The sequence below is a fragment of the Sinocyclocheilus grahami genome, unplaced genomic scaffold, assembly GCF_001515645.1.
Source record: "Sinocyclocheilus grahami isolate Dianchi unplaced genomic scaffold, SAMN03320097.WGS_v1.1 scaffold695.1, whole genome shotgun sequence".
Lineage (NCBI taxonomy): Eukaryota > Metazoa > Chordata > Actinopteri > Cypriniformes > Cyprinidae > Sinocyclocheilus > Sinocyclocheilus grahami.
Genome location: NW_015505874.1, coordinates 206626 through 230349, shown reverse-complemented (window position 1 = coordinate 230349; position 23724 = coordinate 206626). Strand labels below are relative to the sequence as shown.

The following is a 23724-nucleotide window of genomic DNA, read 5'->3' as shown; positions in this document are numbered from 1 at the left end:
GAGCTTAACTTAAGAGCTTTTTGGCATATGATTTTATTTTCATTCAAATGTAAGTTACCAGGAAGTTAACACCGAAAGTAGAAACCACACATTTGTTCCTGTTAATTCAGGAATGTTTTATGAGTTTGCAATAATCTTTTAGTGTTAGGTGCACTAGATAATTACTTTAATATGTGCATACTGAATTTGTGGTAATCCCAAACCACATCAATACATCTTTTTTTTCTCTTCTTTTTTTTTTTTTTATATTAGTGACCCAGTCATAAGTTTACTCCTTATTTATTCAAGCCAAACTCTAAGCTTCAGTAAATGGCTCAATATAAATCACTTTTAAAAAAATGTTTACCTTGGTATTCTCAGGACCAGCTGGCCAGTACTGAGCTGGCACCCATAGCGGGAGAATTTGATGAAGGGGGGAGCCCAACAGAGGGACCCGGGAACAAGGGGGGTGGCTTGCTGGCCATGATGGACGAGCTGTAGATTGTGAGTCAGGAAACATGTGGTAGGTCTGAAATGTTACAGAAAAATATGGTAGGTTTGGAAATGCCTGGCATTTATACCATGCATGCATACATACATCTGACATGAGAACAGAATTTTTTTTTTTAAATAGTACAACTTAACAATAAATAATGTGTATGAATCTGAAACAGTAGATTTATGTACATATTTGTGCATTATTTACTCTGTATAAATAAAGAGATGTGCATATGTATTTACATAATACTTGAGAAAGAGGCAATAATTAAGGATGTATAATGAATTACAGAACACAGATAATGATTCATGTGTTAGCTGTTTAAGCTGGAGATGGCATGGGGGGGGGGGGGGGGGCGAGGGGACTTTGATGATGTTACCTGCCCGTTTCTTCACTCTGGAGTTGTACAAGTCCTGAGTACTGGGCAGGTGCACACCAATGATCCTTTCTGCTGTCCTATACAGTCCGTTGCAGTCTTCTTGTATCTGATTTGCTGGCTGACCCAAACCAGAGAGTTATAGAAGAGCACAGAACCGACTCAATAACAGCTGAGTCATATACACCTGTGGCCTATATGCCTATGCGCTAGTAGCATATAAATACACACAGACACGCACACACATTTTATATATAAATAAATAAATTTAAAAACAAAAATAATATTGTTTATTTATTTTAAATGTTACTCTTTTTTTACTTATAATCTACTTTTTAAAATATATTAGGTTAAAATACATACCCTGTATATATTAAATGTAGCCTAATCTTATGTTTGTGTTTAGGAGATATAGATTTATCGGCCAACATATCGGTTATCCGCTTTCAAAAATAAAGAATTATCGGTTATTGGTATCGGCCAAAAGTTTCATATCGGTGCATCCCTATTTGTGTTACTTATGTTTTTGTGCTTAAAATGTCTTTAAATACTTTGTTTGATATTTTGTTAGATAATATTTTAAAAAGTCAATTTTTGTGTGGCTAAAAGTTCATTTTTACTGACATTATTACTTTTCATTCTGGATTTCACCTGGTTAGACAACAAACCTAATTTGCGTATTTTCCATGTGTGGTTTGTCTGTCAGCAGAGCCTCTCGGAAACCTGTAATTATCATTATTTATATGCAAGTATGCACATGCTCAAAAACATTTAAATAGATATGTTGAGCGTGTGGCTCAAGTTGTAATACAAATCATACATTTATTTGGGGCTACCTTTTTTAAATGAATTGGCAGAGAATCACTGGTGTGCTTTTCATCTTCTTTGGTGTCATAAAAAGAAATACATTATAAAGAAAGTGGTTCTTAAATTACTCCCACTGCAAGACAAATGACTTTGTCTGATTGTTAATGACGTCTCTGTGCACAGGTGAACATGGACGTGAGCCATTCCATTCGTGAGCGCACCATCGCCGAGAACAGTCTGGTGATTCTCCTGCAGGGTCTGCATGGCCAGGTGACCACCGTTGACCTGCGAGACGAGAGCACGGCGAGGGGACGTGTTATTAACGTGGACGCTTTCATGAACATCCGGCTGGAGAAGGTTCTGTACAGGGACAGACGTGGACGCATGTCCAGTATGGACGACTTGTTCATCACGGGCCGAAACGTGCGTTACGTCCACATCCCAGACCACATGAACATTATAGAGACAATAGAGACCCAACTTGCAAAAATACACCGCGTGCGAAACTTTGGAGCAAGCGGTGGACGCAAAGAATACTCCAAGAAGAAATAGTTTTTTGAGAAACTGTTTGTCTTGCAAATATATGGTTTTGTAATGCACACTATTATTTTTCATTAAGTAATGTAATCATGGAGCAAAAAAGTAATGTATAGTTAAAATGTTGCTAGTTGGTGACTTAAAAAGCTCTGAATAGTGTCTCTAGGAAAAGTGTGGGAAAAGTTATTTCTGTTTATTTTGTATTGCTCTAGTGGTTTGAAAAACCAATAAATGGTGAAATAACCGTTGATCGATGTGTTCCTTATGTTGACGTTGTGTTTGTTTAGACAGCGCAACTTTTAATATTTGTTCTGTCTCTTAATTGTGATGTCAATATTTCTAAACAGCATTGTTTATATGCAAATATTAGTACTTTACAGCCTTTATTTGTGCAATTCAAAACATTGTTTGCTGTGTAATTACTGTTTCTGTTTTTAATTGCAAAAGTTTCATAAGCAGAATAAGATCAGGGGCCCGTTTCAGAAAGGAGGTTAAGTGAAAACTCTGAGTATGTTAATCCTGAAATGAGGGAAACTCTGGGTTTTCCTTTTCAAAATGGGAGGTTTGTCAAACCGGAGAAAGCAGGGTAAGTCAAGCCCGTTTCTGAAAGAGAAGTAACTTATACTCTGAGTCAGTTACTGTGGTAACTTAACTCTGTGAACCCTAACCTGGGGTGCGTTTCCCAAAAGCATCGTTAGCTAACTGGTAGTTAGTCAAGTGCATTTAAAGGGGTCATAGGGTGCCCATTTTCCACAAGTTGATATGATTCTTTAGGGTCTTAATGAAAAGTCTGTAACATAGTTTGGTTAAAATTTCTCAATGGTAGTGTAAAAAACAAAATTTTTACCCTGTCAAAGATGGCTCTTTTCAAATCAAGCCATTTTTGTAGCATTTTCCTTTAAATGTTAATGAGCTCTGCTGCCCCCGCCCCTCTCTTCCGAGCTGCTCTCAGAGAGACTTTAGCCGCATTCATCGTGAAACTTGCTAATTAGCACATTATTAGGAAAGGCGATTTGCAAAGATTCATTACAAAACATTATACTCACTTCTTCTGTAGATGAGACTGGATCATGAATGATTCGTACTGTAGCGGATCAGCTCATGGGGAAATATGAATAATTAACCATAACTAGTTATAATTAACTATTCATATTTTAGATCCACTGTAGATATTTAGCTGACCACTCAGGGTCAACCGTCTTGTCAATTCTAAGAACGTTAATTTCCTGGTTAAAGGAAATAACTTTCTTACTGTACAATTCTATAAGTTTGTAACGTAAATCTGCATGATTATTGACTCCGGTTATGAGTAAACAATGAACACGTCAAGTGTGAAACAAGTAAGGTTTTATTAACTACATAAAAACTTAAACTAGTCTAACATACTACACAAACACATTAAGCCGGTCTAACATAAACATACACACACACACACACACATACAGTTGGTATAGGAAAGGGTTCAAGTTTAGCACTAAAGAAAGAGACATAAGGAATGACATTTATGGAACCATTTTGCATATTCAGCAGATCTAAAACCTGAGGGAAAACGTCAGATTCTTAGTTCAAACAAACCTTGTAAAAAGGTGTAACTGATACTTAATGCATCAATTAAATCGACTAAGTTTGATACTTGCGTATGTCTGAAAAAGATTCCTGATGCAATCTTAAGGCCCCAAGATCTTGCTGAAGTTGGTTGATGAGAAAAAGCTAGTTTGAGTCAGAATTCCCTTCAGAAACAATGTAATCCTCTGCATCTTCAGCGGCTCAGATGTCGGGAGGAAATGACGACTGCTATGTTCATTATTACATCCAACAACAGAACACCTCAATCGCTTAGGAGTCATTCTTGTCTACATCTGCTCCGGCGGTGAAACAATGGCGGACTGATGACAGCTCACTCAGGGCGGAGCTAAGGTAAGACACCAGTCCAGTCTGTGCTGAAACGCTACTGTCAATCAAACTATCGTGGGAGGGGCCTGTCTGTGTGACGTCACACAGACAGGCATCTGAGATCGGCTTGATTTGAGAAAGGGGAAAATATTTAACCAGATTTTTTTTAAAAACACTGGGTGGATTTTTATCATTGTAGGGTGGTTGTGTACACACACTGCCAACACACATTTCAGTTCAAACAACTTGTAAAAAAGCATTTAGCATCCTATGACCCCTTTAAGTGCATTTAACGTAAAACATGTCAAATTGTCTGCCATATAGGGTAAGAAAAATAATCTTGACGCAAATGGAAACATGATTATTTTCATTTCTTACCCCACTGGCAGATAATTGCAAAATAAGAAAAATGCACTTAAACAATTTTTGCCCCATGGAAACAAGACTAAATACCTTATGTCATTTGTTTTTGTTTTTTTGTAGGAAATGCATCTTGATTTAAGAATCTTTAGATATTTCGACTAGAAACAAGAAGACAAATTCTAAGTAAGAAAAGCATTTTTTGCAGTGCAGGTACATTTATTCATTGAGCATATGTTCATCATGCAGATGCGGTCAAAGTTACAAAAATGGCATCTCCTTTTATACAGGATCCTGTTGAAGAGGAGGCTGCAAATTTCTTTTTTGCCATATCCACACATTTTAAATGCTAGTTTTCTTTAAAACATCGGAGATGCAGAGCACATTAGTAAGGCCGTTGTATGCAGACCGATAAGGAAAGTGTGCATTGCTCTCACACTCATTCTGAGAAATCTTTTCTGGGCACAATTTGCCAAAGAGGAGTAGGCTATCACTGGACTGTGTGTCAGTGGTGTAGAAATGAGGCTAATTTGATAAATGAAGTTCACTTGATAACATATTGCTGCGACCTCTGGAAGTAACCCAATAATTAGAATTTTCTTCAGGATTTCCAGTGTGGTTGGATGCATAGATGACGCATATTTCATTCATCGCACCTTGAAAATGAATTGGATTACTTTATGGAATGGAAGAATGCCAAGATGAAAGGGTAGTACGGTCGTCTTATTTTTGTCTTATACAGTTATTTGGTCATCTTTATTTCCTACAAATTCAAAAGCAACAGTTTTTTTTCCTTTTGGATTTTAAAGTTCTTCCAATAATTGACCATCTCCTCTTCATCTGTCAGTGGTGCTGGTGTAGGTTCTCCCCCCTTTTTGCAAGCCTCTGCCTTCTTGCTGTTGACTGAGTAGGCTACAGTATTTCATTTTATTACTCTAATTAAGAAATGTAACAGGTTGGATTAGAGAACATTTAATTAGCCTATGTGAAAAGAGTGTTAGACTATGTGGAAAAAGCTGCTGCGCATTGAAATAGACACTGAATGATATTTAATATGTCAAATGTTTTTAAAGTCATGTAGCCTACAACCATGAACCTTTTATGCTTAATGCTTTACCTTGATTGAATTGTGTTTTTATACTTCATTTGTTAGCTGCTACCACTTTTTTTTTTTTTTGCCATGATACAACAAAATAGCATGTGAAGCAATGATTTTTTCTTTATTTGTTAGCTGCTACCCCTTTTTTTTTTTTTTTTTTGCCATGATACAACAAAATAGCATGTGAAGCAATGATTTTTTACGGTTAAAAAATTATATTTGTGATATTTTAACTGTCTATTATTAATGGACATGTTTTCTAATATGAATGTTAAAAGGATTACATAGCATTTTAAGAAAAATACAAGGTGGTAAAGTGGGTACAGTTGATACACCTTTTATAGGACGCTATGTATACAGTAACAGTTCAGTCATAGAAAATAAAATGCATATTCAGAGGCTGTGTGTGTTTGTGTACTGGTATTACCTACGTTATGGGGACCAAATGTCCCCACAAGTACAGTAAAACCAGTAAATTCTAACCTTATGGGAACATTTTTTAGGTCCCCATGAGGTTACAAGCTTATAATTCATACAGAATGATTAAAAAATTAAAAAATGCTGAAAGTTTTGAGTAATGGGTAGATTTAAGGGTAGGGTTATAGAATATACGGGTATGTATATTGTTATTTTTACTGTTATGTTTACATTTATTCTGTTTGCCATAACTTTTCTAGTGTTAAATATGTGTTCCTATTTGTTTGAATCTGAATGATTTTTTTTTTTTAAATGCACAACTGTAATTTTGTAATGTGGGTGAATGGGTGTCTCATGGTGGCCATGGTACTGTTTCAACTGTACACCATATGGGTACAGTTGAGACAAAAATGCACCTTATATATATGAGCTAATTGTGGAAAATATAAACTACTTATGGCTATGTTCAATTTATGATATTTTAGTACATAAGCAAAAGAAATATCATGTGAAAAATCACTTCATTTCAGCATCTAGTTTTTTTGTAGTGATGAAAAAAGCAGAAAGTGTCTCAACTGTACTCAGTCTACCCGACTCAGAAGTATGCGGACGTCTTTTTGGCGGGAGCTGTTGCCATGGTGAATCAAAATTTCGGAGTTCCATTGATCATGACTTCTCATAGTCTTGGTGCACACGCTAAACTCAGAGTCAACCTACTCAGAGTGGATTGAACTAACTCAGTTCTGCTGTTCTGAAACCGAAAACTCTGAGTTTCCCATCTCAGGGTAAGTCAACTCAGAGTTCAATGTTAAACTCAGAGTTGGTTGAACCTCCTTATTGAAACGGGCCCCAGGATTGGTGATAATTTCACATGATCATCTAAATAATTAACAGAACAGTCCCAGATTGGGTATGTATATTGTTATTTTTACTGTTATGTTTACATTTATTCTGTTTGCCATAACTTTTCTAGTGTTAAATATGTGTTCCTATTTGTTTAACTGAATTTTTTTTTTTAAATGCACAACTGTAATTTTGTAATGTGGGTGAATGGGTGTCTCATGGTGGCCATGGTACTGTTTTAACTGTACACCATATGGGTACAGTTGAGACAAAAATGCACCTTATATATATGAGCTAATTGTGGAAAATATAAACTACTTATGGCTATGTTCAATTTATGATATTTTAGTACATAAGCAAAAGAAATATCATGTGAAAAATCACTTCATTTCAGCATCTAGTTTTTTTGTAGTGATGAAAAAAGCAGAAAGTGTCTCAACTGTACTCAGTCTACCCGACTTAGAAGTATGCGGACGTCTTTTTGGCGGGAGCTGTTGCCATGGTGAATCAAAATTTCGGAGTTCCATTGATCATGACTTCTCATAGTCTTGGTGCACACGCTAAACTCAGAGTCAACCTACTCAGAGTGGATTGTCAGTCTACCCGACTCAGAAGTATGCGGACGTCTTTTTGGCGGGAGCTGTTGCCATGGTGAATCAAAATTTCGGAGTTCCATTGATCATGACTTCTCATAGTCTTGGTGCTAAACTCAGAGTCAACCTACTCAGAGTGGATTGAACTAACTCAGTTCTGCTGTTCTGAAACCGAAAACTCTGAGTTTCCCATCTCAGGGTAAGTCAACTCAGAGTTCAATGTTAAACTCAGAGTTGGTTGAACCTCCTTATTGAAACGGGCCCCAGGATTGGTGATAATTTCACATGATCATCTAAATAATTAACAGAACAGTCCCAGATTGGATTGGACAGGAATCTTCTAACATGGCAAGCTGTTGGGGATAAAGATATACAAGTACATACATAGTAACTTGAATTCTACATATAGTCATACAGTATAATGAGCTGACAAATTAGTTCTAATTTTGTACTAGTTCACCAAAAAATGAAAATGTGCTGAAAATTTACTCAGGCCATCCAAGGGTGAGTTTGTCTCTATATCGGAACAGATTTGGAGAAATTTAGCTTCACATCACTTGCTCACCAATGAATCCTCTGCAGTGAATGGGTGCCGTCAGAATGAGAGTCCAAACAGCTGATAAAAACATCACAACAATCCAGAAGTAATCCACACCACTCCAGTCCATCAATTAATGTCTTGTAAAACAAAAAGCTGCATGTCTGTAAGAGACATATCCATCATTAAAATGTTAACTTTAAATCATTGTCTCCAGTTAAATACGAGTCCATAATCCATGACGTAAAATAAGTCCATCCCCTGTTGTCTTCTCACATCAAAATCCACCAACATATTTGTTTAGAACAGTTTTGCGGTTGTAAACGGTGCTTGATCTTCTCCCTTTATTCAGATAAGAATACCTTTTCACTGGTGAAAGCAATAGGACTTGTTTTTTTTAGCCAGATGCAGCGGTTTTCAGTAAAAAAATGCTTTAATAATGGCACCGTTTTACTTTTAAAATTTATTGGGAACCATTCCTTTAACCCGAGCCTTCAGATTAGACTAACAAACAGAAGGAATTCAAATGCGTTTGTTTCCTAAATTGTCTCGTTCTTTTGTTTTCGTCTCAGTTTGTGGCCAATGTGGCAAGAGACTTCACATCTTATTTTGGAGCAATATTATTTTGCTTCCAGAATGCTACATATGTTTTGGCATTGCGTATGAGGTCGCAGGATTTTCAGTGACCACATAATTATCAACTTTGCAATGACTCAAACCTCATTCCTCTCCAGACACAGGAATATTCTGAAAAAAAAAAAAAACATAGCACAACATGAAAATTACACATGCTGCTTATGAAGAAACTTGAATCCCAATTATTGCAAAAAAAATTTTTTAAGGGTTTGAATGCTGGTGCATGCTGGGAAATTTGGTGCATGATCATCTCAGCGTTCAAGGTGTTCAATCTCACTGGGCGATTAAACTCAACTTGCATTTAGCTTTCATTACTACATCCTAAATTTTCCCAGCATGCACCTCCTCAAGTGAGTATGTTGCCCACATTATGTCCTTTTATTTCTGTCAGACTCAACTTCTCTGAAGAGCATGGTTCACTGTACCATTAAAGATAGAAGGTTTTCACTGGCTTTTGCTAGGCTTGGAACCCCATACAGTTAAGAGTCGCTTCAGGTGTTTAACCCTCGTCAGACGGGAACACAAAGAGCTCTTTTAATCCAGCTGTAGCCCGAAGCAGCAGGCGCTGTGACCACTGCAGACATTTCCTGTTCCACCCCACAGGGTTAACCCTCAACAGACAAGAGAGCTTTCTGGCATGCTTGACGTGGCCCATCCCAGAGGGTGGGCGATCGGCCTTATTCAAGCCTGCACACGTTGAAAGAGATATCATTTAGGGCAATGTTTGAATGTTGAAAGTGAAGACCAACAGAAACAGAAAGAGGCTGAGTTGAGTTTTACATTGGCTACTTCTTACTTTTGAGCTCTGCATGCTGTATAGGACATTTATTTTGGCTCCCTTTATAAATATTAATACTGTTAAGACTATTTTCTGAAGAAAAAGTGAGCAGGGCTTGATCGTGCAAAAACATCTTTTAATCAACTGGTGTTTTAGAGATTTTAATGTTCTCTGAAATGCAAAGTGGCACAATATTGATTCTTAATTTTGGGAAAAATTTGAAGAAAATTCTAAATTACACATGCATTACAAATACACTAAAAACAGTACTATTGTGAAACTTTATTGCAATTTAAACTAATTGTTTTCTATTGAAACATATTTGTAACCAGTTTAGTCCTTTTTTTGCTCCTTTTTTAATTTCCTTGTATTTTCAAGGTTGAAAACTGAAACTGAGAAAATCTGAAACTTGAAAAAAAGTAAGTGAACAGTATATTGCTTTCTAGTTTTTCCTCGCCATTGTCGCCTTTAGCTGCTCACTAGGGTTCGTATGGTATTTTTTTGTAAAACTGATTTGGAACAATATTTGTTGAGAAATAGTTTAGTACAACATAAATACCGATTTTTTTATGTTTTTTTTCCCCAATTATCTTCATAATTTCATTTTATTTTTCTTACAGTATAAAAGGGGTTTGAATTATACAGCCTTCATATATTTGAAAGAGGGTCTTTCGCAAAGGGATATGGTATTTTTTTGTAAAACTGATTTGGAACAATATTTGTTGAGAAATAGTTTAGTACAACATAAATACCGATTTTTTAAATGTTTTTTTTCCCCAATTATCTTCATAATTTCATTTTATTTTTCTTACAGTATAAAAGGGGTTTGAATTATACAGCCTTCATATATTTGAAAGAGGGTCTTTCGCAAAGGGATAATCATATTTTGGTGTCCTTGGCATTAAAAAATATTTTTGAGGCCGCTATATAGTGTATAAACAATACTAGACCATACATTCAAACTATATTTAAGCTGCTACATTTAGTACAGCATCTATAGTCTGTCTGAGCTTAAAGAAAATGAGGTGTATGTTTTTCTGTGGTTTACACACCCACACAACACTCAAATATACATGTGTGGACCTGAAGAGGAGGTTCACACTGATCTGGTGACCAGCGGGCGTGAAATGTGGCCTGGATCGCACTGCCATCCTGAGGGTGTAAATTCTAGTCTCATGCCGTTTTGCTCCTCCCTGACTCTATTTTCCCCTCTGTCAGGAAACACCTCCCTCTGCCCAAACTGCTTTCCTATGGTCTGGTCCCAGTGAGAGAGCCGCTGTGTATGTGTGAGCACAGAGGGCTGCTTCTGCTGCTTCTCCTGATGTCAGGCACAGACATGTGTGAGTAGACAGACAGACAGAGAGAAAGAAAGAAAGAAAGTGTGTGTTTGGAGCTCAAGCACCTCTCAGCGTTTTGTGTTCCCACTTCATCTGCCAGTATATGAGGTCACTGCGCCTCTGGATACGGGACTCATCTTTCCCCCACCAGGACGATCTGGATAGAAACGATGGTTCGTTAGAAAAGGTAAGATATTATATACTTTATTTTTGTTAAATGGGTAAAATTCCAAAACTAAATCAAAACTATATTTGGCTTATGAAACAGTTCAGATATCAGATAAAAGTGTAATATGGCCGGATTAGTTTAGTTAGGAGCTTGCTGTTACTTTTAACCAATTGGAGATTTTTGTCTACCAAAAAATATAACTGGGTGAAAAATCCCACAGATTTACATTGAAGGAGTGACTCTAGTCATATCAGTCAGAAAACCTTAATATCAATATAAAAACCAGAATATTAACACATAAACCATATAAAAACCAGAATATCACCATATACTGTAAATCATATTAAAAAAACTGAATATCACAGAGACTTAAGGTTGGACTCTTCTGAAATTGCAGTTACTAGGGGACTCTTCTGACCCTAGTAACTGCATTTCAAAGCCGTCAACCACCCACAAAACCATAGCAACTGCATAGCAACATATTTGCAAATGCATAACAATGGCCTAGCAACCACCCACAGCAACTGCATAGAAAAAAAACTAGCAACCACTTACAACAGCCTAGAAATTGCACAGCAACACATTAACAATTGCATAGCAATGCCCTAGCAACCACCCATAACACCCTAGCAACTACATAGCAATTCCCTAGCAACTACCCACAACACCCTAGCAAGCACCCACAGTAACTGTGTAGAAACAACCTAGCAATTACTCCCATCAACCTAGAAATTGCATAGCAACTCATTAGCAACTGTATAGCAATGCCCTAGCAACCACCCACAACACCCTAGCAGCTACATAGCAATGCCCTAGCAACCACCCACAACACCCTAGCACCCTAACAAGCACCCACAGTAACTGCATGTAAACAACCTAGCAATCACTCACTTCAGCCTAGAAACTGCATAGCAACTCATTAGCAACTGCATAGCAACACCCTAACAAATGTGTAGAAACAACCTAGCAACCACCCACAATACCCTAGCAACTACATTGCAAGAAAATGCTAGCAAATACCCACAACATCTTAGAAACTGCATAGCAATGCCCTAGCAACCACCCACGGCACAGAAACTGCATAGCAACAACCTAGCAACAATGCTGTATAACAATACCATAGCATTAAGAAAATACTAATAAAAAAATATATAAAAATATAGTTTGGTTTGCTTTGATTATGATAAAACAATGTTATGCAATTATTTATTTTATTGGGAAAATACCATATACATAAAAAGGCGGCAACTCTTTGCAAACCAAATTTCTTACATTTTATAAATGACTATAGACTTAAACCTCTTGGAATAGACTATGAACAAAAACACTGAAAACATGTATTAAAACACTTTTTGGCAGCTAATGTTGTTAATAATATGCCTGTAATACCTCTTGAAAAAAAAGATGCTCTTAAAGATTGGATCTTAGAGCTGATTGGGGAATATGCAGAAAAGCCTGAGCTCAGCGGGTTCTGTTCTGCTGCTACATGCCCTTCTGCAGGTTTGCTCTTCTGGGAAAGGCTCTGACAGGTGTCAGAAGGTATGTTCAAAATGTTTTGTCCTGTGTCGAACTGTCCATGACTCACGGCTCATTTAGTCTGTCTGCTATACTGTGTCACTAACAGGAATATTTTTGGAACTTGTGGCGTACGTCCCACGCTAATTGGTACTTGGAGCAGGACGTGACAATGTTTACAAGCTTCTGGTGTAATCTCATATTCCTGGTATCCTAGTTCCTGTTTGTCATTTGTTTATGTGAGAGAACCTGGTTTGTGTTTGCTAAACCACACTGGAGGGGCTTCACAGGACTGCAGAGCAAGTCACCTGCTTGCATTTTAACATTTAATACCTTTAAGTATTATGAATATTTTATTGTTTAAATTTGTTCTTATGCTAATTATGTTTATATAAAGTATTATAATTCACAGTGTGTATAGAAAAGAACCCCCCCTCCAAATGAAGACGGACACAGTTTTTGTTTCATCCAGCTGTATTTACTCAGTGATGTTTTGTCCTGTGTCGAACTGTCCATGACTCACGGCTCATTTAGTCTGTCTGCTATACTGTGTCACTAACAGGAATATTTTTGGAACTTGTGGCGTACGTCCCATGCTAATTGGTACTTGGAGCAGGACGTGACAATGTTTACAAGCTTCTGGTGTAATCTCATATTCCTGGTATCCTAGTTCCTGTTTGTCATTTGTTTATTTGAGAGAACCTGGTTTGTGTTTGCTAAACCACACTGGAGGGGCTTCACAGGACTGCAGAGCAAGTCACCTGCTTGCATTTTAACATTTAATACCTTTAAGTATTATGAATATTTTATTGTTTAAATTTGTTCTTATGCTAATTATGTTTATATAAAGTATTATAATTCACAGTGTGTATAGAAAAGAACCCCCCCTCCAAATGAAGACGGACACAGTTTTTGTTTCATCCAGCTGTATTTACTCAGTGCAACTTCTAACATCCAAGTGAAAGATAGTGAAAGATATAACATGTCAGATATAACATTTGATATAACAAATAAACATGTCAGAAACAAAATTAAAAAACAGAATCACAGAGTTGGAAAAAGGATCACACCCCTCCTAAAAATGACTTAAAACAACAAAAAAAAACTCAATCAGGTGTAGCTCATCGCCTTCTCAATGGCACACAAATCTATTTGACTTTCAAATGTGATCAGCTGTGCTCATTTTGATTAGCTCAGCATAAGAAAAGCAACAAAATGTGATTATTTTAAAGGGGGGTGATTCTTTTCTATATCCACTGTATAGTATTCTAATTATCATTTATTATAACATGAATATTTAAATAATATTTAAAAATGACTATTATGAACTATGTATATAATATTCAATATAATACTTAACATGATATTCAATAATATAATATGTTATAATTAAACTTATATATATATATCATCTTCATCTATGTTTATTATATTCAATAATATGTACATATTATAATTATTACCATAATTATAACATGTTGTTAATTATATCCATATCTAAACATTCTTCATCTATTATTATTATTGTTCTGTAATATTTATATAATCATATTTTGTTTAAAATTTGCTCTAAATTTGGTAATTGTTTATATGAAATATTATAATTATTACTGTTATACATGAATAATAATAATTAGTATTAGTATTCTTTTGTTTCATCCAGCTGTATTTACTCAGTGCAACTTCTAACATCCAAGTGAAAGATATAACATGTCAGATATAACATTTGATATAACAAATAAACATGTCAGAAACAAAATTAAAAAACAGAATCACAGAGTTGGAAAAAGGATCACACCCCTCCTAAAAATGACTTAAAACAACAAAAAAAACTCAATCAGGTGTAGCTCATCGCCTTCTCAATGGCACACAAATCTATTTGACTTTCAAATGTGATCAGCTGTGCTCATTTTGATTAGCTCAGCATAAGAAAAGCAACAAAATGTGATTATTTTAAAGGGGGGTGATTCTTTTCTATATCCACTGTATAGTATTCTAATTATCATTTATTATAACATGAATATTTAAATAATATTTACTATTATGAACTATGTATATAATATATAATATTCAATATAATACTTAACATGATATTCAATAATATAATATGTTATAATTAAACTTATATATATATATCATCTTCATCTATGTTTATTATATTCAATAATATGTACATATTATAATTATTACCATAATTATAACATGTTGTTAATTATATCCATATCTAAACATTCTTCATCTATTATTATTATTGTTCTGTAATATTTATATAATCATATTTTGTTTAAAATTTGCTCTAAATTTGGTAATTGTTTATATGAAATATTATAATTATTACTGTTATACATGAATAATAATAATTAGTATTAGTATTCGTTTTCATTTTCTATATTCAATAATATTTAGATAATCATATTAAAAGACAATATAATAAAAAAAATGATCATGATAATTTGATAATGATCCTAATTCAGTTGTGTAAAAATTAATTAGAAAAATTTGAGTACATGTTGTGATCATATTTTGATATTTTTGCCATGGGACTTCTGATGCAAAGAGAAAAGGGGTGTACTTTACTCTGTATACCTACTCTGCCTTAATTGTGTGTATTTATTATTATTGACATCTGAAACGATAATTGAAATTACACATAAATGAGAGCTACATTAAGTTAATGAGATATGAAAGATCAGCAACCTCTGAACAGCAAAACATTACTTGAGGCATCTGTGAGGAGAATTAGTAGACATTTTGACCAATGGAATGCTGCACAAAGACAAAGAGTCACAGTCAACATAATGTGCTTCACTCAAGTGTACTTAAACGTGTGCCCTTGTTCTGCCAAGATCGTGGCAGATAGGGATCAGGGCGGCTGAGACTTTGGGCCTTGATGGCGTAGATTAAAGTTTACTGTAATTACAGGCCCCAAGAGGAAACAAACAGGAAGACAATAACATGGCACCTCTTCCGTGATCTCGGCATGGTCTCAGAGTCTGCGGCTTTTATGGTGTGGACACACACAGGGAGTCGCTGCATTTATAGTCTCAAGCTTTTATCGTTTCTTTACTTGGGCTGGAGGAGATTCTCGCCAAGCGCACATCCAGGACTCGTCCGGCTCCAGCTTGGGAAATCCAGATGTTTAGCTTTAATTCTCCCCCTCCTCTTTTCCATCTCGGAGAGAGTGACACAAGCTGGATCCTTCCCAGTTTCCCAGGGAAGAGTCCCACGCAGACCCCGAGCAGCGTGTGAATGTCTTCACAGTATCTCGGTTCCTGTGGGAAAAATGGGAAAGTCTGTCTGGGAGCAAAGAGTGAGACCTGGGTCAATGCAATAACAACAGCAGTAACAAATGGCCTGTGTGGAAAGAGACTGATATAATGCTGTTTAATGGCACAGTTAACGCAATTTCAGCCTCAGTGTCCAAAATAAATAAGTTAGAGCCTATTTGTCTAGTTATGCATTGAAGGGCATGTTGTTTTAGCTGTTCTTGCAATGCTAAAGCAAGCATCACTGTTGGTTTTTCAATAGCCCTAACATTAAGTATTAATCTTCGCATAGAACTCAACACAGTTTGTGCTATGAACATGAATGATAGCGTACCTAAAATCAGCAACTAATCAGGGGCCAGTTGCATAAACGTAAAAACTAGTTTGACCAACTAGCTAGCCATGAGGTAGGCTAATCAGACTTAGTATTTGGATTCAAATGAGACCATTCTCCCTTTTTATAACTGACTTTAAAGAGTTATGACCAGTCTTAAAAAAAAAATTAGATGACTAACTTTAAAAATTAGATGACTAGCAACTGCATAGCAACCATCTAAAATATTCTGAACATCATACCAACTGCATAGCAAACACCCAGAACACCCTAGCAACCGCATAGCAACCACTCAGAACACCAAAACAACCGCATAGCAACACCCAAGCAACTACATAGCAACCACCCACCCGGAACTCCCTAGCAACTGCATAGCAACCATCTAAAACACCCCAGCAATCACTTAATACACCATAGCAACCACCAACAAATCATACAATCCGAGCAACTATTCTGAACACCATAACAACCACATAGGAACTGGCAACCAGTCAAAACACTATTTTAACTGAAAAGCAACCACCCAGAACACCCTAGTAACTGCACAGCAACCATCTAAAACACCCCAGCAATCACTTAATACACCATAGCAACCACCAACAAATCATACAATCCGAGCAACTATTCTGAACACCATAACAACCGCATAGCAACCACTCAAGCAACTACATAGCAACCACCCACCCGGAACACCCTAGCAGCCACATAGCAACCACCCAAAATATCCTAGCAACAACTCAGTACATCACAACAACCACTCAAAACACCATAACAACCACATAGGAACTAGCAACCACTCAAAACACTATTTTAACTGCAAAGCAACCACCCAGAACACCATAACAACCACATAGGAACTAGCAACCACTCAAAACACTATTTTAACTGCAAAGCAACCACCCAGAACACCATAACAACCACATAGGAACTAGCAACCACTCAAAACACTATTTTAACTGCAAAGCAACCACCCAGAACCCCCTAGTAACTGCACAGCAACCATCTAAAACACCCCAGCAATCACTTAATACACCATAGCAACCACCAACAAACCATACAATCCGAGCAACTATTCTGAACACCCTAGCAACCGCATAGCAACCACTCAGAACACCATAACAACCACATAGCAACCACTCAGAACACCATAACAACCACATAGCAACCACTCAGAACACCATAACAACCACATAGCAACCACTCAGAACACCATAACAACCACATAGCAACCACTCAGAACACCATAACAACCACATAGCAACCACTCAGAACACCATAACAACCACATAGCAACCACTCAGAACACCATAACAACCACATAGCAACCACTCAGAACACCATAACAACCACATAGCAACCACTCAGAACACCATAACAACCACATAGCAACCACTCAGAACACCATAACAACTGCATAGCAACCACTCAAGCAACTACATAGCAACCACCCACCCAGAACACCCTAGCAGCCACATAGCAACCACCCAAAATATCCTAGCAACAACTCAGTACATCATAACAACCACTCAAGACACCATAACAACCACATAGGAACTAGCAACCACTCAAAACACTATTTTAACTGCAAAGCAACCACCCAGAACACCCTAGTAACTGCACAGCAAGTCGGCAACCAATTAAAACACAATAGAAACTGCATACCAACCACCCAGAACACCATAACAACTGCATAGTGATGCAAAGGCCACCAGCCACAACACCCAAACGTTTGTATAAGGTTTTTTCTTAAACATATGACACTGCTGTCTCTGAACTATTTGTATGTTGTTCTACTACAGGGGTCAAGCTGAAGGTCAAGGTGAGATAAAGTAGAGAAGAAAGCAAAAGATACGATAAAGCCAACATGAACCCCATACGCAAAGACATGGAGCTGCTGAGCAACAGCATGGCTACATACGCCCATATAACAGGTATAAGAGCATTCAAGACAAACAACTCATTACTGCCCAGGTTAAGAAATCAAGCAGTGTAAGGCATATGGCTAAGCACTGTATGTAGATGTGGGTTGGTTTTGTTGAACTTTGTGCCCCGTCACACTTCTGACCCCAAGAACAAAATAACAACCCATTCCATGGACTTAAGTGTTCTGTTTGATTTGGCTTCACACTTCTGACTTCATGAGAAATGGCTTAAATGTTCCTAAAGACTTTTCTCTTTTTTTCTTCAGTGTCAAATCAGTCTAGAAAATGCAAGAAATGTACTCAAAATTGCAACTGAAATTTTGAAATGTGTGTGTGTGTATATATACAGTGGTATGAAAAAGTGTTGGCCCCCTTCCTGATTTCTTATTTTTTTTGCATGTTTGTCACACTTTAATGTTTCAGATCATCAAACAAATTTAAATATTAGTCAAAGATAACACAAGTAAACACAACATGCAGTTTTTAAATGAAGGTTTTTAGTATTAAGGGAAAACAAAATCCAAAACTACATGGCCCTGTGTGAAGAAGTGTTTGCCCCCCTGTTAAAACTGTGGTTTATCACACCTGAGTTCAATTTCTCTAGCCACACCCAGGCCTGATTACTGCCACACCTGTTCGCAATCAAGAAATCTCTTAAATAGGACCTGCCTGACAAGGGGTCAGTATTTTTTTTAATAGTTTTATTCAGCAAGGATGCATTCACTTGATCAAAGACAGTAAAAACATCTATAATGTTACAAAAGATTTCTATTCCAAATAAATGTAATGGTTTTCTCAACATTGATAATAAGTAATGTTTCTAGAGCACCAGATCAACATAACAGAATGTTTTGTGAAGGATCATTAGAACAAAAAAACAGATATTTTAAATTAAAATAATATTAATATAACAATAATAATATTAAAATAATATAATACTGTTTTTACTGTATTTTTGATCAAAGCCTTTGTGAGCATAAAATACTTTTTTCAAAAGCATAAAAAAAAACTCACCCTGAAAAATACATAATTTTTTATTAATATAATGTTTAATATATTTATTAATATTATTTCTTTCTTTGATTCTGGGATAAAATATGACGTGGACATGTTCTTGACAATTTTCCTTTCCTTTGAACACAGAGAACATGGAGAGCTTCGCGCTGTACTTCATGTTGGGTGTGTGTTCAGGTCTTCTGCTGGCCCTGGTCCTCCTCATTCTGGGCATCGCCTGCCGACCGCATTCAAAAACAAAAACACCCTCCTCACCGGACAAGAGACGACTGAAAGAATCCAGCGAGGAGGAGGAAGACAAGGAAGAGGACCAAAGTGAGGAAGGAGATGAGGAGGACCTAGAAGTCCCAGTGGTCAGTCCCATGAGTGATCAGACCCAGTTGAACGGAACCATTAAGAGTGTGAATGTGTTTGCTTCAGCGGAGGAGCTGGAAAGAGCCAGGAGACTGGAGGAGAGAGAACGGATCGTCAGGGAGATCTGGAGGAACGGACAGCCGGATATACTTGTCACGGGCACATGCACACTCGGACGAGTTCACTATCACTAGCAGTGTTTTATCCACTGGATGCAGTTGTTTCATGCAGATATAGAATGCCACGGGACATTTATCTGTGCAATAGATTTGGGTGTAATGTACCTTTAAAATGGTAAGGATTATAGACTCTTAAAAATAAGGCTTCCAAAGGAAGATTTTACAGTGATGCCATCAAAGAACTTAAAACATTTTTTCCTTAATGTGAAGTTAACGTGATTTTAATGATCTAAATAATTTTTTTTCCACACTAAGAACCTTTAGTGCAATGGAAAGTTTCCATGGATGTTAAAGGTTCTTCACTGAGCAACTGATGCCAGTACAGAACCTTTATTTTTTTAAGTTTAATTTTATCTGCATTATCTGTCTTCTAAATGAGTAAGTTTTAATGAATCCATTATTATTATTATTATTTTTATTTTTTATATCTATAAATACATTTTTAGCACTTAATGTTTGTATATATACTGTATGCAATTTCCTTAATGAAAATAAAAAAAATTTCACCCAATTCAGTGCATTATAAATGAGAAAGTGACAGTCGTGTCGAGAAGACACATTCCAAAGGAAGAGGCAGCCTTCACCTTCCATTAATGCATGTTCCCAATAAGAACGATAAGTATATTAGCGTCCACACCAAACTCACAGTAACGTTGTTTTTTTATAAGTCTATATACAGTGGGTACGGAAAGTATTCAGACCCCCTTAAATTTTTCACTCTTTGTTATATTGCAGCCATTTGCTAAAATCATTTAAGTTAATTTTTTTTCCTCATTAATGTACACACAGCACCCCATATTGACAGAAAAACACAGAATTGTTGACATTTTGGCAGATTTATTAAAAAACCACTGAAAACTGAAATATCACATGGTCCTAAGTATTCAGACCCTTTGCTGTGACACTCATATATTTAACTCAGGTGCTGTCCATTTCTTCTGATCATCCTTGAGATGGTTCTACACCTTCATTTGAGTCCAGCTGTGTTTGATTATACTGATTGGACTTGATTAGGAAAGCCACACACCTGTCTATATAAGACCTTACAGCTCACAGTGCATGTCAGAGCAAGACTACCACTTCAAAACAACTAGGAAAGAAATGTGTAGTTTTGCGACGTATATACAGTTGCTTTAAAGCAGGGGTCTCCAAACTGGGTCCTGGAGGGCAGGTGACCTGCAGAGTTTAGCTCCAACCCCAATCAAACACACCTGAACCAGCCAATCAAGCTCTTACTAGGTATACTCAAAGAGTACACTTGAAGCTTCCAGACAGGTGTCGAGGCAAGTTAAACTCTACACTCTGAAGGACAGCGGCCCTCCAGGACCCAGTTTGGTGACCCCTGCTTTAAAGGCTTGAGATCTTTAAAGTCCAGTGGATTCTGATCTGATTGGGGATTATTATCATTATGAAAGTGATTCCAGAGTATCGCATTGTTTTAGTAATGTTGCCAACTTCCATATTCTCATATAACGATTTTTATATCTTTCTTTATCGTTATTATCATGTTAATCCACCTAGAACAGTAGTCGCCCAACAAAATGTATAATTTAGTCAAATTTACAGCTCAAATAACACATTTTACAGATAAGAAATAATAGGAGGCACAAAAAAACATTTATGCTTTCGAACCCTCTATAATGATTTAGACGTTTACTCTTAAAAAATTCCCATTTACATTTTTTGGCTTCCAATTCTATACGAAGCATCATCAAATGGATGTTCTTTGCAAACGTAAAAATGAACAGAAAAACACAAATTAAGAGTCTTAAACGCACTTGATTCTCATCTGTTGCTCTAAATCAGGGGTGCCCAAACTCGGTCCTGGAGGGCCGGTGTCCTGCAGAGTTTAGCTCCAACTTGCCTCAACACACCTGCCTTTAAGTTTCTAGTATGACTAGTATGAGCTTGATTAGCTGGTTCAGGTGTGTTTAATTGGGGTTGGAGCTAAACTCTTCAGGACACTGGCCCTCCAGGACCGAGTTTGGGCACCCCTGCTCTAAATCAAAAGTGTCCAATCCTGCTTCTGGAGGGTTTAGCTCTAATCTTAATCACACACACCTGAACCTGCTAATCATGGTCTTCAGGATTACTAGAAGCAGGAGGATTGGACACACTGAAACTTTTAAAATGTGCAAAAACACACAAACAGTCCTGTAGCAGTTCAAAGTAGTTAATCAAAAACATTATACAAATTGTGGATTTAACCATTAAACAGCTCACATCACATTGTGTAATCAGTACTACCTCTTCATAAAATCACTAAAAGGCTCCAGCTGTTGAGAGCAGCTGTTCCAACCATGTGTCTTGCAAGGCCAATGCAACTCGAAACAAAAACAAAATGACGTGTACCAAACAGAAGACAGGTTTTATTTCAAATTCACCATGGAGACTGAAAGCACAGAGTTAATAGATTGTAAATGTTAACAGAACGTTGAGTCACAGCATTACAATAATGTCACAAAGCAGAAAAGCGAGCAGCCGAGTCCCCCAGTTACACCCTTACAGCACAGCGTACAGAGATCAATGGAAAAACCACATGATCTAAACATGCAGCATGAACTATTTTACAATTTGTTTTGATAAACACAATAATGCAATAAATGCATCAAAAGCTTTATCTTGCATGTTCTATTATTATCTACAATTTAAAATCTGACGAATAATGAGCTAAAACATGACAAATTTTTTTGTTGCTCAAAATAGAATAAAAAAAAAAAGTAATCAGTTTTACGCTTCACAAAGTGGACTATTTTTTTTGTCATTAGTGGCATAATTTAAGGGAAGAAAATGAATTAAATTGGATGTTAAATATAGCTGAGAACCAATTGGTTAGAAATAATTTTCTGGAGAAAATCGGCCCAGTACACAGTGTATTGGTCCACAAGGGATATGCTCCAATGAGACTGAACCATACACCAAAAGGGAAGAAATGTAAAAGATTGCAGCATGTATGAAATCATTTACATGCAATTCCAAAAAAAGGGGGGGGAAACTACTGGGAAAATCCCCAAAAAAGTAAAAAAGGAATCATAAAACTAGTTAAATCTAAGGCACAAGTGCACAGATTTATTGCACTTTTTAAATGAAAACTAATTCATTTCAGCCACCAGATGGCTGAATTTATATTTTCAATCACCCCCAACAAACCCTGAAAATAAACGGAAAAAATAAAATAAAATAATAGCAGATGGTTCGTTGCTATAAATGACATGGCTCTACCGTTAGGGGCTTTACAGTTCAACATCTGAACACACAAGGATGCATTTCTCACAAGGGCTGTCTAGAGACAGTACAGAAGAACAGACACTAATGATGTGAATCCGTCTATGGCTTGGAAGCAGTGTTTTCCCCAGACTTGTCGTCGTCTTTGTGCTCTGCACCTCCATCTTCCATGTCTCGCTCTTCAGCATTGCCCTGGAACATGTCGTGGGTCCACTTGGGACTGCCGCTGCTCTTGCGAATCATGAGGGTGCCCCTGCCGCGTGGGTAATTCCCTCTGCCGCGCCCCCGAGTGTCCACCCACTTCATCTCCCCTTCCTTGTCCCGGTCATCATGCTGCAGTTGAATGAGAGAGATGTATATTTAAACTCTCCTACTAGCCACTACGCAGCTTATACTGTCCCAAAATTGCTCATTTATACAAGAAGAGACTGTCTGAGTGACATGCGAAGCCACCAACCACCAGTTTTTGTTTTTAACGTGACATTTACGGGGGCGCGTGCGTATCGAAGATCAATGTTTGCACACCTGGAAGTATTTCCGACTCTTGGGGGTGTATTCGGGGTCCCACTCCTCATCCGGGGGCCGTGAGGGGCCGCCCATATTGGGAGGGTTGTTATTGGTATTGGTGCCTGGGTAATTTCCCCGGTTCCATCCTCTTCCTCTCATTCTCGGCTGCAAAGAACAAATACAACGGAAAAGCATATCAACTGAGAATCGAGGAGAAACATCTGAGATAAATGAGAGACCTAATTCAGGACACAAATATAAAAGCGCCAACGTGGACGGAATGGTGGAAAACAGTCGTAAAAATTGAATTTACTTTATAATGTGGAATATCATGGAACTTGGCAAATTTTGGATGAATAAACCGTCCATCTGTGAACTTCATCTTCAGAGCTGCTCTGAGAGTTCATTTTACCAGCATTTCTCCATTTCATTTGATAAAAACGATCGTCAGATACCCACTGAAACTCAAGTCTTTACTTTCAAACCCAAAACAAAAATTTTGAACTACATAAAAAAAAAAAAAAAAATGACATGATATAGAGGGAGA

At 37.0% G+C, this 23724-nt stretch overlaps 3 protein-coding genes across 7 annotated transcripts in view; 2 read left to right on the top strand and 1 right to left on the bottom strand.

The window, feature by feature from the left end:
- The first annotated feature begins 1812 nt into the window (after positions 1 to 1812).
- LOC107559686 (U7 snRNA-associated Sm-like protein LSm10) lies at positions 1813 to 2391 on the top strand. The gene has a single exon (XM_016243580.1). The coding sequence runs from the start codon at positions 1851 to 1853 to the stop codon at positions 2211 to 2213; it is 363 nt and encodes a 120-aa protein (XP_016099066.1). The 5' UTR covers positions 1813 to 1850; the 3' UTR covers positions 2214 to 2391.
- Positions 2392 to 10580: 8189 nt separating this feature from the next.
- Positions 10581 to 19710, top strand: LOC107559705 (protein eva-1 homolog B-like). Its single transcript, XM_016243608.1, has 3 exons — positions 10581 to 10879; positions 17776 to 17907; positions 19042 to 19710. The coding sequence occupies exons 2-3, from the start codon at positions 17841 to 17843 to the stop codon at positions 19458 to 19460; spliced, it is 486 nt and encodes a 161-aa protein (XP_016099094.1). The 5' UTR covers positions 10581 to 10879; positions 17776 to 17840; the 3' UTR covers positions 19461 to 19710.
- A 2082-nt stretch (positions 19711 to 21792) lies between these two features.
- Positions 21793 to 23724, bottom strand: part of LOC107559704 (thyroid hormone receptor-associated protein 3) — a 13195-nt gene continuing 11263 nt past the window's right edge. For 3 of the 5 annotated variants that reach the window (XM_016243602.1, XM_016243603.1, XM_016243607.1), the window contains 2 exons: positions 23196 to 23345; positions 21793 to 23003 (listed from right to left, as the gene is read on the bottom strand). In XM_016243602.1, the coding sequence (XP_016099088.1) occupies positions 22773 to 23003; positions 23196 to 23345 (381 nt within the window). In that variant the 3' untranslated portion in view covers positions 21793 to 22772. The remainder of the gene's footprint in view (positions 23004 to 23195; positions 23346 to 23724) is intronic. The other 2 variants (XM_016243604.1, XM_016243605.1) reach the window with 1 other exon arrangement.

Coding starts and splice junctions, on each gene's coding strand:
- LOC107559686 (XM_016243580.1), top strand. CDS start 1,851: ATGGACGTGAGCCATTCCATTCGTGAGCGCACCATCGCCGAGAACAGT.
- LOC107559705 (XM_016243608.1), top strand. CDS start 17,841: ATGAACCCCATACGCAAAGACATGGAGCTGCTGAGCAACAGCATGGCT. Junction 17,908..19,041: donor TACATACGCCCATATAACAG/GTATAAGAGCAT, acceptor CTTTGAACACAG/AGAACATGGAGAGCTTCGCG.